Here is a 17,794-nt window from a genome sequence, read left to right as displayed (position 1 = left end):
AAACCGCACTTTGACCTTTTACTGGTTACATTAATTTGACCATGTTGATCGGTCCAAGCAAATTTCCATGAATATGTTTTTTCTGCTTAACACAAAGTTTATTTGTTGGATGCATAATGGACTCCCTCAAAAAGAACATCAAACAACTGCAGCTCATTCAGAATGCTACAGCTCGGGTTCTAACTAGAACAAAGAAAATCAAAACATATTACTCCAGTCTTAAAGGTTTTCTTTACACGGGCTGCCAATTAACTGTAGAAGAGATGATTTTAAAAATGCCCTGCTATTTCTTGCTCTACTTTTGAAATGCCTTCAATGTTTTAACAGTTTCCTGCTCACATGTTTAGATTTTCCATTTCGTAAATTTGATGAGCTACTTTTATTTTCTCTAATTTGAATTTCACATCCCTTTCACTTTGTGTGCAATACGATTCCTCACAAGAAGCTGCCATGACACATTTAAATTACCTGGCTACTGCTGCTTTACCTCAACCAGAGTTTTACAGTGACAGCAAGATCATTTGGCCGTTTAATGTTAACTTATTCCTGAACAATCAGCCCCCCCCCCCCACACACACACATACACAAGCGAAATGATGATGTTTCTTAGAAGACATCTCATCTCACCTTATCACTCCTTAACATCGTTTTGTTTTGTTTTTAAGTTGGCAGTTGTTATCTTCATGGCCGTGTCATGGAAATGAGCAAATGTTCTGCTGCTATTTCTGGAGCATGCCATTTGTTCTGTCTCCTGGCCAACGTTCTACATTGCATGCAATAACGTCGACTTATGGCCACCAAACAAACACAGTCCTTAATGTCTACTGCTATCATGTTTACACAAGATGATAGTTTAATAAAGCCCGTAGCAAGCAATGGTTTCTAACACAGAGGCTGTGTGCCGTCTTAATGAGCTGTCGGCTGTATTGCTTTAGTTTATTTAGAGCTGTTGTGAAGACTGTGTACACAATGCGAGGGTTTGACCTGCCAGATGAAGACAATATGAGAAGAGCAACACGACTGGAGGTCACGGAGAGTATAATAAAATTAGCCATATTTACACATATGACTCCTCTTTGGTATATCAGTTCATTATTTAGTGTGTAAATTTGCCTTGTAACGCATGTGTTCAATACGTGTGAGAAAGGGGCAGTGAAATGATGTGGTTGGTTTTTTTTTCAAGTTTCATAGATAATTCTTGAAGTATATGGGAAGTGGTAAAGCTCCACCCATCCTCAAGCGTCCAAAGGGAGGATGTTGCACTTCCTCTCCTCTCACACCTCCTCTTGTAAGAAACAGAAAATATCATTTATGAGAGTTTTAGGTCGTCTAATAGTGTTGTTTTCAGATTTTTTTTCTTAGGCCTTTTTGACAGGCTAGTCACACCTGCAAGTTTGAACTGCAAAGTTGTCACAGTGTTGAAGGGAAAAAAAGACATTATACCACTAGAGGGTAGTGTTTACTCACCAGTTGACGTGAATATGGGTAGCAGCACTGCACAAACAAAAAGCGACCCATTTTAACTGAACTAGTCAACATGTTGAAATTAAATTGTTGATTGATTGCTTTTGGTTTTATTTATTTTAAACCTGCTTTGGCTTCTACAGTAGAAATACTTAAGGCCAAATATTGCATCAAGATGGCAGGACTTGAAATCTAAAGAGATAATTGTTGCTTCATGGATTTAATTTGCATAATAAAAGTACTATTTTTTTCCCACTTGTTGAAAGCTTCATCGAATGTAGCTACAGGGAGTTAAGTCTGTTGCCATGGCAGCAAGAACCCATGGTCCTTTCGTATTATTCATTATCATAGTGATGGTCAGGTGCAGCCAGACTGTTCAAACATGACCATTGGAAAAGGATTTTGAATTCAATGTTTGCAAAATTATAGTGCCTGTACATTTCTCCCTCTTGCTGGATTGCATAAACATGTCTGTGCGCTTGTGCGTGCGTGCGTGCAGGTGTGTGTGTGTGTGTGTGTGTGTGTGTGTGTGTGTGTGTGTGTGAGAGAGAGAGAGAGAGAGAGATGCCCCAAATTTAGGTGGTGACACACAGCTCAGTCCACATTGATTTAATTATTTTTTATACAGAGAGAAATGTACAACTGAAAAAAATCTGAATCTGTATATGAATATGTGCAGGACATCAGAGTTTTCTCAGCAGCCAAACTCCTTGCACCCCAATGGCAATGATGTTCAAGATGCACACGCATAAGATATGCATCAGATGCATAAGGTTTATGAAATTTCAAAACAAGCTTGAGAGCACCCTGTTGTCATGAAACTTTTAAATAGAAAAAAATGTATCTTATTGTGTCACGGACTTTTTTTCTGAAGTCCCAGTTCACGTGCACTGGGTAGAATTTGTTGACAAAATTGTCGGGTTTGGTACTTAAAAGGAGTACTAGTCAAATATTTAAAAATAATGTGAGGGAGGGGCCAGCCAGCTCTGCAACTCACACCTGAGACTCATCAGCTCATCACCCACCTGTTGCCTATCTGCTCGTTTGGACTGGTACAAATTGACTCCCAGACCACTCCCCAGTGCAAGTTCGTGCCGTCACCACACCAGTGGACTCTGTTGCCGTCTCCCGCAGCTTCTTGGTCCTTGTGCGGACATTTCCTTGTGGACTTCTCGTGCTTCTCCCTAGTGATTTTGTGTAGACTCTTAAATAAACTACGCCAAGTGTTGGCTTTCACGATACCTGCCTGTTGTCGTGCTATTGGGGTCACATCCAAACCCTAACAAATAGCCTGATATTCGAATATTCTTACTTTGCAAAAATCCTCTCTCCGTCAATCAATCTAATTTATTTTAAATTATTATTTATTATTTCTTAACCAGGGCGCCTCGGTGGTCCGGTGGTTAGCGTGGGTATATTTGTGCCGTGTCTTTTCTTTTACCCTAAACTATACCATCAAAACAGTTATGCGTGTGCGCTAACGTGCACTGACTCCCGTCCTTCTCAAGTCACATGAAAAACCTCAGTGTTTGACAAATATTTACTCCCTGCCTCGTGCCTGATGCTGCCTGCACTCAGACACAGAGGAGCTGATAAGCGGACCATCTGGTCAGAGGGCTCACTGTTAAGGGCTCAAAGAGAAGACACTCACCGCTGCAGCCGCATCGCTGAGAGGTTGCCTATGGAGAGGGATTCAACAGCAAGCACATGTTCATGTCGCGCAATTGTGGAATATGATGCAATACACGTGCCTGCTCACATGCACACTTTTGATCACAGAAAACAACCGTATTAACACTTGCCTATATAGAGTATGCGCAGTCAGTTTCCTCGACAACGCCACAATTGCACAATCTGATTTGATTCAATACAAGAAACTGTATGCACATTTGTTACTTCCTCTAAGTGAAAAGTTAAGAAAATGATGGTCTATTATGCTTGTTAGCTGTGGTGCTGCCCTGAGGCATATTGAAAGGTATGATGCACTACTTTTTTTTCTTACTGTATGTGTTGAAAGCATTTGACTTGTCATCCAGATGGTTTTTAAAAATATATTTTACCGGCGCGCATCATCTTATTGAGGATCTAGTACAGTGAATGGTAAACAACAAAGAACTGGGTTTTAGTTTGAAGTGTTGCATTACTTGTTTTTGTTTACACTCTTTCTTTGGACGAATCAGTGTTGGGGCTGTGTGTGTGCGTGTGTGTGTGTGTGTGTGCGTGTGTGTGTGTTTGTGTGTATGTGTGTGTACACGCACGCGTTTGTGTGTGTGTGTAACGATTTTATTTTCAATTTCCAGCCTTCTTCATCTGAACTTGTTAAGGCCTCCGTGTGTCGCCAGTGGAAACAGAATGTTCTTTCCCTGCTGTGCGATGGCGGTTTGGTACACACTTGATCTAACCTTGGTGCAAATTACAGTCTTTGAGTGGGCTAGAGCAGACAAAAGAAAGGTGGTGGTGGTGTTGGGGTGGGGGGAGGAAGGGGGCTCCACGGCTGACAGACAAGACCAAAGAGACATAAGGTTATGTTCACACTGCAGGCAGATGCGACATGTTGATCAAATCCGATTTTGAAGCTTTCCTGTCCACTTTGTCATTTGCAAGTGTCCAAATCTGTTTTTTTTTTTCCCCTTGGCGTTCCCCATTGATTCATCTGCAATAGTTACTGCGGTTATGACGCAACTTTGTGGTGATGAAGGCGCAGTGACAAAATTGAACCTGACACATAATGAACTTTTCCCAGCGTTGGTCAAAAAAGAATTTCGGGGAGCTTGGGGATCTTGAACAATACTGTGTTGCAACAATACTGTGTTGCAACAAATTTGCAAAGAGGCCACTCATTTGTATCAGATTGCTTTGGTATAATTGATCCGAACCGTCCCACAACATACATAGCAGTAAGCACGAAACATGTATTGATACAGTTTGCCTGCGACTTCATTTGGATCAATCGGTTTATCCAGGCCACTCAAGATTTATGTTTGAAGCTGTTTGTTCATGTGAAGTGACAATCACAGACTGACCAGCGGCACATTAAACCTTTATGGTGGAAAGGTGATGTGGCAGCTGGTTTCCGTTTTCAGCTTAATTCAAGCTACTTGAATGCCCTCCAGAGGAAAAATAACCCATTTGTTTTTAAACTTATGTTAATGTGGGTTTGGGTAATCGGTATATCGGTATATCGGTATATCGGTATCGCCACTTTGCGTTTCAAGTTTTGCAGCTTTGCTTTTTTTTTTTTTCTCAAAAATTAATGACAAAAATGTTAATATGGCCATATCGGCACCCGTATTGCGGAAAGACGCATTGTTTTATGTCGAGGCATGAGAGAGGTTTCCCTACATGCCGAACAAAGAGCTGACGTGACTCCAAGGCTTTGTACAGGCTCACTCAAACAAGGCGCGTGATTGGTTTCTGGCATGACAACGACCAATGAGAGCATGAGTGGATTTGGTTGACTGTCTCGCATAGAGTGTCGTAGTGTTGTGTTTGCGCCAACTGTATAGTCGCCGACTTTTAGAAACCATTCTAATCTGGCATAGTTGTTCACAACAATATTCTGTGACGTGTGTCAAATTTAGAAGCTTTTTTTTTTTTTTAACGTTCCAGGTGCTTTAAATGTATTGGTTTGTACAAGTGGGTGCCATTGAATTCCCCGAGACCCTTTTAAAAGTATGCCATCCATCTTTATTTGTGAAAGCATTTGATATATGGTCGCTTTTCCACAGAGTCTTCTTTGTCTACCTCTGCACGGCACATCTGTCCGTAGCGTGATCACAGGAGGGATGTCCTTTTGCTGTTTACTGTGATCAGAGGTAAATCTTGATATAACTGAAGGGATGTGTCTCTCTTTGTGTGTGTGCGCGCAACATGTGCACTCGGTACATAACACACACAGGACTTACATCCACTGAACAATCAGGGAACGGTGGATGTTTTTGCTTCAATAGAACTGAGCAGAGCTCAAACCCAATTTCCTTTTGGAGGAATAATTCATCCGGTTCCTCACAAAACAGAATATCACGATTGATGATACACAGTGTCATTGTGGTCACTGTAACAATAATATGATAAAAATGAACTCAACATAGCGTACAGCTGTGTTTGCTTAGTTGTCCTACCAGTCTTCAAAGGGATGACTCAGGAGTGTATTGTATGACCATCTCTTGTTCTCCATTTCAATTAGAAAAATGTCTATCCAGGTCAATAATCTGAAATCTTTTTATACCTTCCGGTCTGATTTTATTTAATTTAGAATGTGAAACAATCAACACAATCAAGCTTTCTTTGCCAAACGACAATCACTTCCAGTCCGATCCAGCTAAAATCAAGATTGTTATGGGAATATGAAACATGAAATCCAGAACTGAAAGCAAAGTGCACCAACGTCACAGTCAGCCAACACGGTTATGTTGGTAATGGTCACACGAACATAAAACAAGTCAAAAGCAGTCCAAGCAGTAGGACCCAATTGCAAGACTCAGAGGCAAAAAGTTCAGTTCCATAATAACTTGTTGAATAAACAAGCGAGCAGTGAAGGCAACAGCATTCAAAACGTGAGTCAAGGGCAAAGTTCTATCATCAAAACAGGATCAAGGCTCACTAGGAATGAGCGGCATGGAACAAGAAATACTGGAGCCTCTGACAACCAACCAGTACAAATGCATGCGCTTGGTGAAGAGCAAAGGTAGTTATAAATCAGTAATATATCACTGACATCGTCATAAACGTAACAACTATACTGCACCTCCAATTTATCATCACCCCATGACTCATGGCTTGTCTCTCATTGGATGTGATGTCTTGCTGTCATTTCGCTCCACCCCATTCTCATTCGTTCAGATTCTTTGCTCTGGTTCTAATTTCCTTCTCCTAATTCCACTGTTGTTGTAGTTTGTTTTTTCTTACCTAATTTTATTTCATGTGTGTGTGGTGTGTGTTTAGGGGGCGGGACACCTATGTTGAGGCATGGATTTCTGCCTAGTTTCCAAATGCTACAGTCCCGATTTTAATAAGCCACACATTTATTTTGCCAGGCAAGTAATATAGCGGCATTGTCATTTACTGACTGATGGTGACTGTACTTTCTCACCAAAGCTGACAGAATCCAGTTACACTGGCCATCTGGCTTGACTATGTCACAGGCTATCTGATGCCGAAACCAGTATTTCTATTGATGGATCATCCATCAGGTTCCACTTTGGCCAAATCCGTAGTGTGCGGGGTTGTTTGTATTTTAAGTGTGTGTGTGTGTGTGTGTATCCACTGAAAACAACCCAATTTTTCTCGAAAGCTACATTCAAATCGGAATCTCTCAAGCCTGTTCATCTGAAAATACGCCTTCACAGCCACTTTTCCTCGAGCGCAGGTTTTATTATCAGCACAACTGAGGTCACCCTTTTTTTTCTTAGATCAAGATCTACTTTGATGTTAGACAGAGAGCAAAGAAAAACTAAGAAGAAATGTAGTTAGCTTCGTTGTTCGTAGAGACACCATAGTCCACATTAGCAAGGTATCTATCAGTCAGACTGTTCCTTTACTTTGACTGTATCTTTCTTGTTCCCATCATCATATATTTTATACAGATGTCAGAAGACATGCACAGTACGTTCTTGCATTTGTAATTTTTCGGGGGGCTTTTTCAAAAGGACAAGTTGTACCAAGAAATATCAATTTAAATGACTGAAGAGTAACTTGAAAGCTGTAGAGGCCAGCTGGTACTGATGGTTGAGAGTGTAAACTCTAGCTGGTGCACTTCAGAATGCTCACAGCTTTGTCCTCTGTGCCCTGAAACGCTGCCAGCCAGTCTGGAGAGACACTGAGAGAACTGAAACCAAATATGATGGTCACAGGGAGCAGAGCATGAGGTTGATTTTGAGGAGTTTGCAAAAAGTAGAACAGACTTACAAAACCGCAAGTCTATCTCAAAGCGCAAGTGATGTGGATTTGATTGAGGCGCAGGCAGACAAATGTCGGTGCGCCGCGGACGTGCGTGGAGTACGGCATGCTATTTCATTCGGAAGCGTGACACGAGCAAGGGACTATCCCTCTGAATCATTTTAGAAATCACTTCCTTGAACAGATCCTAATCACGATCATCATCCGTGTATTACGAAGCACCGCGATGCTTTAAATGTTCTGTGTTTGTAGTACTTTGTTTCGTACGAAACTTAAATTCTCCTCTATCCTATGTGCACTGAAGTACAATGAAAGATTTGATTCATGATTATTAAATCCTAATCAATCTTCTGGACATTCTATTTTTGTAACGGTCAAATCACAAGGTCATAGGTCATAAGGATTATATACAATTTCACTTTTTTCACAGCCCACGATGGTGTGTTTTGTGAATGTGAAGCAATGTGCTGCATAGAGTAGTAACCACATCCTCTATTCGAATACACACACACGCGCACACACGCACACAAGCACACGCACGTACACTCATGCACAGTCACGCACGAATATATAGAAAACAATTACAATCAAAAGAGGAAGTGGTTATGATTGCAGAGGAGTTACATATAATTTATGCTCATTGCCCACCTCCATAAACTACTGCTTGCCTGTATTTGAATGTACTCTAGATAATGTGATATTATACTTGCACGCGCTCCCACGCGATGTAATAGTTGACTAGGAAAGAAATAGAAGGGGAAATGATGAGGTCCAACGCAGAGATAAATGGATGATAGGAATGGATAGTGTGTGACAGAGGCTCAAATTAAATAATAAACACATCAGCTCGAAATAAACATCAGCTCGAAAAGGATCAGTGGTTTATGTGTAAGGGTCTTTGAAATGACATCAAAGACCCTTATTCAAGTTCAAGGCCAAGTCAACTTTATTGTCAAATGTGCTACATGTGCAACATACAGCACAGAGGAAATTTCTTTCCTCCGGAGAGAGAGGAGCCGCTGCGGGTGCCCACGCCGCCATCAAAAGAACTGTTAACATAAAACTTTGGTGGTGTTTCAAGCAAACGAGATTGTTTTGATTATTATTTTTTTTTTTTTATTAACTGTGGTTTTGTCAATTTTGTATCATATGAAGCTCTCCCTATGAAAAGTGCTCTATAAATCAAATTGACTTACTTAATTATTTCCTTACAAAAAGCGATTTGTGTGAACATTATGAGTAATTGTAATTACAAAAGCAATACGGAAGAATATTAAATCAACACAGGTGTCAAACTCAGGTTCTGGAGGGCCGCTGTCCAGCATGTTTTCCAAGTCGCCCTGTTGCAACATCCCTGATTCAAATGATCAGATCATCAGCAAGCTCTGCGCACGCCTGACATCAACCATGTCAGGCCCTCCAGGACCTGAGTTTGACACCTATGAACCAATCTTACAAAGTAATAATATGATAATAATATGACAACAAAATCTATGAAAGTCTACATTGTTTTAATTTAAAAGTCAACCCCTGAAGATTTTCCTTCTATTGGTATGATTCGTTATATTTAGACACATCCTTCATGAAATAGACAACAGATGACCTTTGCCTTTCCAGTATTTACTTTCAGACTTTAATTTGCACACATGGCATTTCAGGATTTATCATATTGTATGCACCAGCTGACATTTTCAAATGAACTTTTCAGAAATATTGGTGACTTGATGATGAGTAGCTAACACTCCCTGCTTTACCTTGCTCACACTCACACTCATATTCTCCAGCTCGTGTTGCTGTTTTTGTGTAGTTGATTGAAAAAAAAAAAGGTTGCAGACTGGAAAAAAGTGGTCTTTTGACGTGGGTGCGTGCGTGATTCTATGTGTGTCTTGGGAATAAAGCTGTTACTCAGCAGCAGTTGTGAAGGTCACTTTACCCAGCCTGCATGCAGCTGTTCCAAGCACTTTCCCTCCAAGTGTGCCTGTCTGCAAATAAATGCCGTTGAGTAGGGTGACATGGCGTTACGTCGATGTGGGGGTACTGTCGGAGCTATAAAGAGAGGTGACGTTTGCGCACTGGAATCTGTTGATTTGGAAGACATTTGAGAGGCTGTGGGAGTCGCCGGGAGAGACTTGGTACTATTTGCGCAGACACAAGAGCGCGGGCACTGCATGCGGGTGTGCAGTGTACACTTAAATTGGCCTCGTGTGCATTCCTGAAATGCGCATTCTGTTTCAAGTCGGGTTTGCGACCGACTTATTGTGACTCCACGGGGAAATATACAAAGTGGTAATACGGTTTAGTCCATTTACACTTGCCTACATTAATGCGGTTTGGGGTTTCAACAACTTTGCCTTCAGCAAAGTGGACCATTGTTTCAAAAAGACAAATTATTTGGGAAAACTAACAGTCAACCATCCGCTCTACCTCAGATTTATATTTCTCACTTAGCTGCACGGTGGAATCCCGATTAACAAACATCTTAAGGCTTGTAAATATGGAGTCAAATGTGTATCTGTCAATGCAGTGTGTCAGCATATCACGATCGATTTCATTGCGCAGTTCCTGATGAGGGCGGCCCGGTAGTCCAGTGGTTAGCACGTCGGCTTCACAGTGCAGAGGTACCGGGTTCGATTCCAGCTCCGGCCTCCCTGTGTGGAGTTTGCATGTTCTCCCCGGGCCTGCGTGGGTCTTCTCCGGGTACTCCGGTTTCCTCCCACATTCCAAAAACATGCGTGGCAGGCTGATTGAACACTCTAAATTGTCCCAAGGTGTGAGTGTGAGCGCGGATGGTTGTTCGTCTTGGTGTGCCCTGCGATTGGCTGGCAACCGATTCAGGGTGTCCCCCGCCTACTGCCCGGAGACGGCTGGGATGGGCTCCAGCACCCCCCGCGACCCTAGTGAGGATCAAGCGGTACGGAAGATGAATGAATGAATTAGTTCCTGATGAGACTTCATCACATGCCTACTAGCATCAAGGAAGCTTCGCTTTTCATTTTGTGTCACTTATTCTCTCTGAGAGACCTTTAGTGCTGTTACAAGTTTGAAATCGTGCAACTTTTCTCCTTCGTATTTTTAAATTTTTTTGGGTTCCTTTCTGGCTTGATACTCAGCCAGTAAAGTGGCAGCTTTTTGTGACCGGCTTGTTGATCACTCGTCATGCATATCAGTGCCACCTTCGTAAATTACTGTTGACAAGGAAGAGCATCGAGTGACGATGTTAAATGCTGTGTAAGTTTCTCACGCTCGCCAGCACCCAGCTAGACGCTGACTGGATAGCTTGTCGCGTGTGATCAAATTTACACTGAGAAATACATTGTTGGCTGAAGGCATTTCCGACCTTAACTTCTTGACTGGACCTTGAAAATGACATGATGCATGGCAAGGCATTTTCCATCCCAAGTCACATATTTATTTGACGCCCTGCTCAATTGTCATGAACCCTATTTTATCATTTACTATGAATATATTAATGTTAAAACTGGTCGATCGTATGGTTCTATGTGACCACCCCTTGCATTGGTTTCTTTCCGTGCAATCAGACTTCCTCTGACACGTTCTAAAAATAGGCATGTTAGGTCCATTGAAAATTAAATTACTCATGGATGTGAGTGAGTGTTTCTTTGTGATACCGTATATGCCCTGGGATTAACTGCCGATTTGTCTCACCTCCCGACGAAAGTCAACGGGGACAAACCCCAGCTCACCCATGACCATGATCCTGTTCATAGTCCACTCCATATTTTCTTTAAATTTGACTTTCTCTCATCTCATCTCATCTTCCGTACCGCTTGATCCTCACTAGGGTCGCGGGGGGTGCTGGAGCCCATCCCAGCCGTCTCCGGGCAGTAGGCGGGGGACACCCTGAATCGGTTGCCAGCCAATCGCAGGGCACACATAGACGAACAACCATCCACGCTCACACTCACACCTAGGGACAATTTAGAGTGTTCAATCAGCCTGCCATGCATATTTTTGGAATGTGGGAGGAAACCGGAGCACCCGGAGAAAACCCACGCAGGCCCGGGGAGAACACGCAAACTCCACACAGGGAGGCCGGAGCTGGAATCGAACCCGGTACCTCTGCACTGTGAAGCCGACGTACTAACCACTGGACTACCGGGCCGCCCAAATTTGACTTTTGGTTGTAATTTTAGCAACTATGTGTCCCAATACTTTGAGTTCATCTTTTTGGGGGGATTACAAGGTTTCTTTTTTTTCTTTTTTTGTGGAAAGTGTGGCTTGGAAGTTTTTGTCTTCAAGGTTCCTGGATAAAAGAAGAAAGCTGTTTTCAATTGTTTGGATTTTGAGGGTAAGAATACAGTTATGTTGGGTTTTTGACCTTAGCTTCACACCTTTTTCCTGAGTAATTGTTTGTGACATTCAAATGAGGTAAAACCAGTTGCTTTGGTGTGATCAGGCCTGAGGCTTTATTTGCATTACCCGAAGATTAGTATGAGCGCTTGTTTGATGAGGATTGTTGATTGCTGAAGGAATGTTTGACACTTTCATTTCAAAACACGGCAGGCTGCTGACTGGTTAAACCTGAATTGAAGTCCTCTCTCTGAAATAGGCTTCTGGACTTTAAACAGCAAGGAAAACATGGTGAGAGATGTGTCATTGCTGGTTGGGTTGTGTCATTCTGAAATTCATCTTTATTTTAAATTGACATTTAAGTTGTTCATGTGATTACTTCTAAGTTTCCAGAGGCAATCTGTCTCCTGATTTACATAAAGTATCCACTGTTTCCACAACAGGCTCAAACTGCAACAGAGTGCACCTGCAGTGAATTGACCAGCTGCCAATACTGATAACAGGAAGCTTGGAAATAAATACATTTTGTGGAAATACTCTTACCAAGACGAAAAATTTGTCTTGGAGTGACAACATGCATAGTCCTCCAGGAAAAAAAAAATTCTCACCTATAAAATCATCCATCCATCCATCCATTTTCCGATCCACTCTATCCTCACAAGGGTCGCGTGGGGTGCCGGAGCCTATCCCAGCCATCCTCGGGCTGTCGGCAGCACCCCTCCCCCCCCCCCCCCCCCCGCCCCCCCCGATGTGGATAAGCGGATCAGAAAATGGATGGATGGATGGATGGTTTCACAAATGTCCACTCAAAATAAATTTCATGTGCCTATTATATACATCTTTTGTTAAAATAATCCATATTTGATCCTTTATTTGTATGCCACCAATGTTGGATGTTTATTGAAGCTCAGCCCTGCACCTAAATGTATCCCACAGGAACATTGCTTTGTTTGTGTGTGTGTGTAGGTGTGTGTGTGTGGGTGTGTTTGACTGTAAGAAAGACGGGGAGGGGTTGAAGGGGAATCACAAAGTGTTGATAACGGCGTCTCATTCCCCTCCTGATGACGCACAGTAGGACCCTGGAGAAATGTCCCAGTTGGTCCCTACCTCACATTAGGGAGTGTATTTTGTTTTTTACAGTTGGTCCCAAGGGTGTGTTTGATATTTCAGATGAGCTGTGTGCATGTTTGTGCACATTTCACCTGGGAAAAGACTCAAATGAATTTCCAGTGCACGCCCAGGTTTGCAGTGTAAATCACACACTTATTTTGTATTTTGTATGTTAATCTTTTGGATCCTTCTGGCAAATTTTGATTCAGCTAGTCGGTTTCTATGGCACTGATAAGATACAGGATCAGGAACGCATCAAGAAAGAAATTGAAGCTTCTATTTGTCAAATTTGCTTGTTTCCTGGGCTCCATCAGTTCCATTCCCTGGGCACTGTCACATAATTAATGAATCATCTCAGCTACCGGTAATCAGGTGACTTTGAGTCTTTGTTGTGTGTCTAATTAGTGAGGCAATTCATTCAAGCCATCCAACAAAACTCGACTTCTCATGACTATACTTCATTTTTTATATGGCCAGTATAGTTTTATGTGCATGGCCTTCCCTGTTTAGAACACTTTTTTTGCTTCTATATATGAAAAAGTAAAATTAAAGGACCAACAATATCACCAATGGTATCATGAAAATGTGCGCACTTGGCAGAGGTCAATTTTATCTTCACATGTCAAAGGATGAACTGGTTTCACACTTTGGTTCAATAAAGGATTAATGGCCTTTATTTAGAACATTTACTTTTTTCGAAAATGGATAGATGATTACCATGGGGAATATGTATAAATAAACGTGTCTCATAGTGATTCTGTTTTGGGAGCAATTTCCTTAGTGTCTGTATGAATTCCTGTTTCTGTTTCTGTCAGCCCCCCCTGATGGATGGATGGTTCAAAAAGAGGAATTGAAAGTATTTGTTCACAGACTAGTCATCTATAAATTAAAAGTGATGGGTGGAAAACAATAGCATGAGTAAGATGTGAGGGGGGGATCTGAGTAACAGTTGGTAAATTCTCTTCATATATTTTTCTTTCAAGCAATTTCATTTTGCGAGGCAGCATTTCAGTTTCGATGTCCTTGGCGACGGAACAGCACTCAAAAAGCTGATGAGATTGTGCATAGAGTGGGTACCACTTATTCCTTATCTCGTCGGGGATTCAAATTGTTGGCAAAATGATATTCAAGGAGCAAACATGCTTCAAGTGTTACAAACAGGCACATGGTTTCAAGTTATGGTTTTAGTGTGAGTACATGTGGTAAATGACATGTCATCGAGAGTGATGTACAGTGTGTGTGTGTGTGTCCCCACAAGGGAGAATACAAAGAAATTGCCAACAAAAAGGTAGAAGAGTACAGGGAGAGATGGAGGAAAAGATGCATAAAGTGGGAGGAGAGGTGGGCAGTTCTTTCTCGAACTCCAGCCAATCAGAGAAAAGGGACTGGACTTCGAGGACAGCAAGTAGGGAGCAAAGCGACGGCAGCAGTCACAGAGGGAGAGGCAGGGAAGCATGTTTATGAACGAGGGAGAGGAGCGGAGTCAGAGGAAGGCAGAGAGATGCAATGCTCCAGAGTCTGAGAGGCTGTCTGCTGCAAAACTCTTCTCTCATTAAACGGCTCGTTGTGTTTCGGGAAGATCAAGGCATTGATGCATTGCGGGAGCTCGGGATGCAGTTAGTTCACCTGAGACTCAAGTCTACGGCCAACGACCAATTTGGACCTCTTGGGATTATCACCAACTAAGAAAGCTTTCTCAAAGGATCTGACAGCTGTACAAACCAAAAGTCGACAGCCTCTGTTGCGTCGCACAAATTTACCATATGCCTCAGAGAAAGAGATTCTCCAAGATTTAAGGTGTCGACTTTTACAGCTCACCCTGGAGCCCCAAAAGGCCACCACCAAGCCGTGCCATTCGACAAGGAGTACTGGAGCCGGCGCGACCTTGGAGCAATCGTCACCTGAATCCACCGTGGAGGCACCGAGCATGTCTCAGTCCAGGGGGCGCTTACACAATAAAAAAGCCGGCATTCGGGCTGCAGTGATCCTGATTGGACTCCTGCACAAGTCTCGTAAAGCCAAGGAGAAGGAGAAAGAAGAGAGTGAAGGGTGGGTGAAGTTCATTGTGTGTTGAGACTGGAAAGCTGTGCAGGTAGTTTATTTGAGTGGATGAAAGAGTATGGCTCTTGTGGCTGTCTGCCAAAGCAGGAACACACACACACGCTCAGATTCACTCGTCCAACATGGAGCCTGATTGTGAAGCAAAGTTTATTGGTTGCAATTTATGTGAGGTCACCTGTATGTACCACTGTGTGTTCCGTTTTTTTTTTTTTTTGTCTGTTGATTTATACTTACGGTTTTATTATAGGTCCTCTTTTTATTGGAGCATGCTATTGTGTAGTGTGTTGGAGAGTGTGTGTGCCATGTGTGTGTGTGTAGTCCACACTCAAGTGCATTTGGGTCAGTGGAAAATAAAAAGGGGGAAAAGATGGAGAGGAGCTGCGGCAACAGGAGTGAACAAAGGTCCATTCTAAGTGGTTTTGAAGCATAAACATTCCGTACAGTAGACTGAGTTGGAGGGAAGAAAGCTGTAAAAGAGGAACATGGGAAAAATAAAGAGGTTGTAACTGACTCAACGAAAGCGGCTGTTGAGTTTAAAAGGGGAAAAGTTCCCACTCATCTATTCTTGTCCTGCATATCTGCTTCTTGTTAGTTGTTGCTCTCACTCAAGCATTTTAGAGTTGGGAGTCATTGAAGGCTGTCTCTCGTTTTAGCCCAACGCGAACACATGCTTAGATGTTTCCGAACTGGCTCCAAGTGAGCCTTAAGCTTGCGTCCGATTCTTCAGTGTAATAGTAACAGCTTGTCTTGAATTTTGATAAAAGCTCCAAATGAAGCGTGCCACCATTCGCTGTCCATTGCCAGCAACTATGTAAACACTGAGCTGCTCGAGTAAATGAACTGTGTTTTGTCCATATTATCTTTATGTGTACTTTCTTACAACCGCAGACCACCTGTTGGAAACATACCACCTGTTAACAGTTTTAGCATGTTGTAAATGTTTGTGGTGACGCTCTTGTACAGATGAGGTGAATTTGATCAAATGTTCAGGACTGAGTTTGTATAGGGCAGTGGTTCTTAACCTTGTTCGAGGTATCGAGCCCAACCAGTTCATCTCCACATTCACCACAATAAAAATGTTTTGTTTTGTTTTTACAAATTCAAGACATAAAAAACACATTTATTAAAAACAGAAAAAACTTAAATAACATTTCAAGACATAAGTTTTTTTAATTGTGGATAAAATGAACCAGCCAGTGATGATGGCCAAGCGGACGTGCCATAACTAATTGACATGTTGAGTCGGGTGTTTCTTAACCTCCATGGCAGAGGTTCCGTCGAACCCCTGAGACCGATTCCCGAACCCTTAAGGTTCGATCGGACCAAGGTTCAGAACCACTGGTATAGGGAGAGAAAAAAAAATCTGTCTTACATCCACAAAATTGTGTGTGTATGTATGCGTGTGCTCCAAGCAAATATAAACTTTTTTTGATAAGGTGTTTAAACCCAAATTATGAATTAATCACCAGGATAAAGCCACGCTGTATTCCAAATACAATTTGGATGCCAGCCCACTAGTTGATGTTCCAACATATTCCAACTTCTTAACCTGCACATTCCAACTTCTTAACCTGCTGGGTCTTATTCAGTATCCTTTTAAATGCAGTTGTTGTCTGACAGTTTAATTAATCCCAATTATTATAGTTTGCATAAAAAATAAAAATCTACTATTGACAGCAGTTGTACAGTGAATCGAGAATCATAATCAAACATTGCCTTCAGCAGCAATACATTTCCAACAACAGCAGGTCCACCGTTGTGGTTTTGATAGCAGCATACGTGTGAGTTGCGAATGCCCACGCTTGCCAATCTCCAAACACAAAAAGGATCCATTTGTCTTTGGAAAAATATCTCTCTGTTGTAGCAGTGCTTCTTGGCATTCAATGTTAAAGTATTTCCCATTTACCGCCACATTTGTAAAGAACATGCAAGCAATGTGTGACATAGCTGCTGACCTGTATAAGTAAGGGGGGCCAGGCTATTGAAGCTGTGTAGTTGTGCATGGTTCCATGTGCTCCAGATGCTCCTTGTTGTGCAATAAAGACACAGCTAAATTGCCAGTATTTCTTTTTTCTTTAAACGTCAATCATCCGAACCACGGACAACCAAACAAGAATCAATAGCAACAGCAAAATCAGCTGTATGGCATTGGCAAAGATGATTTGGCACATTTTTCATTTGGAGCTCTGCTGCTTATCCCGCTAATGCACGTTTCTGACAAATTTAAAATGGTGAGAAATGAGTTCTCCAACAATTTCGGATGTATTACCAAGAAGCCTTGTTACAACAAAGAATAACCTACCTCGACCAATGACTTACTTTTTGTGCTAGGTTTTCTTGTTGCTGGGGAGAATTCAATGAATGCTAATGGAAAATTGGCGTTCGCCAGGCCGCCGACTCACTCAGCTGCCGAAATGGAAAACTGCAGGACTGACAGTGCTCTGGCCTTGGAAAGACTCCAGAACAGCACTAGGAATTATAAAATAACATAATTTATACTCGGTAATTATGTAATTGAATCACTGCTCTCTATTAAATATAGAATACATAAGGGAACGAAATAACAGTGTTTCCATGTGGCACTTCCCCCTGCTCCTAATGCCTTTCCCACTGCGTGCACCTTTGATTTGTGACATGCATTCTGTGTTTTCCTGCCTCCATCGCCGATGGCAGCCATGCACACGGTATGAGTACCGTTGATATAGCCTGAGGCGGTCATTTCTGTTGCTGTAGTGGGGTCACATGATGATGGTAATTTGGGACGGTTTTAACTTGCTGTTGTTCTGTGCAGGCACCCTTTTCAGACTTTAATATCACCACCATTTGTCTATCTGACTCAGTCAATTGCAGCTTGTCCCTGACCTTTTGTGTGTTTTTTTGTGACGGTGAATGTGAAGAGAAATACATGCTGACTATATTATGTCAGCGGATAATATCAAGTGTTCGAAAA

General features: G+C 42.1%; 1 protein-coding gene across 9 annotated transcripts in view; it reads left to right on the top strand.

The window, feature by feature from the left end:
- Nucleotides 1–17,794, top strand: part of rap1gap2a (RAP1 GTPase activating protein 2a) — a 54,817-nt gene that overhangs the window by 10,093 nt on the left and 26,930 nt on the right. For 2 of the 9 annotated variants that reach the window (XM_052077843.1, XM_052077842.1), the window contains exon 1: nucleotides 14,197–14,832. The exons of the other annotated variants lie outside the window; for them this stretch is intronic. In XM_052077843.1, coding sequence (XP_051933803.1) covers nucleotides 14,711–14,832 — 122 coding nt within the window. In that variant the 5' untranslated portion in view covers nucleotides 14,197–14,710. Of the gene's footprint in view, nucleotides 1–14,196; nucleotides 14,833–17,794 lie in introns of those variants that run through there. 9 annotated transcript variants of the gene reach the window in all.

The sequence above is a fragment of the Hippocampus zosterae genome, chromosome 10 (genome assembly GCF_025434085.1).
Source record: "Hippocampus zosterae strain Florida chromosome 10, ASM2543408v3, whole genome shotgun sequence".
Classification (NCBI taxonomy): Eukaryota; Metazoa; Chordata; class Actinopteri; order Syngnathiformes; family Syngnathidae; genus Hippocampus; species Hippocampus zosterae.
This window is presented reverse-complemented; position numbering and strand designations above follow the sequence as displayed.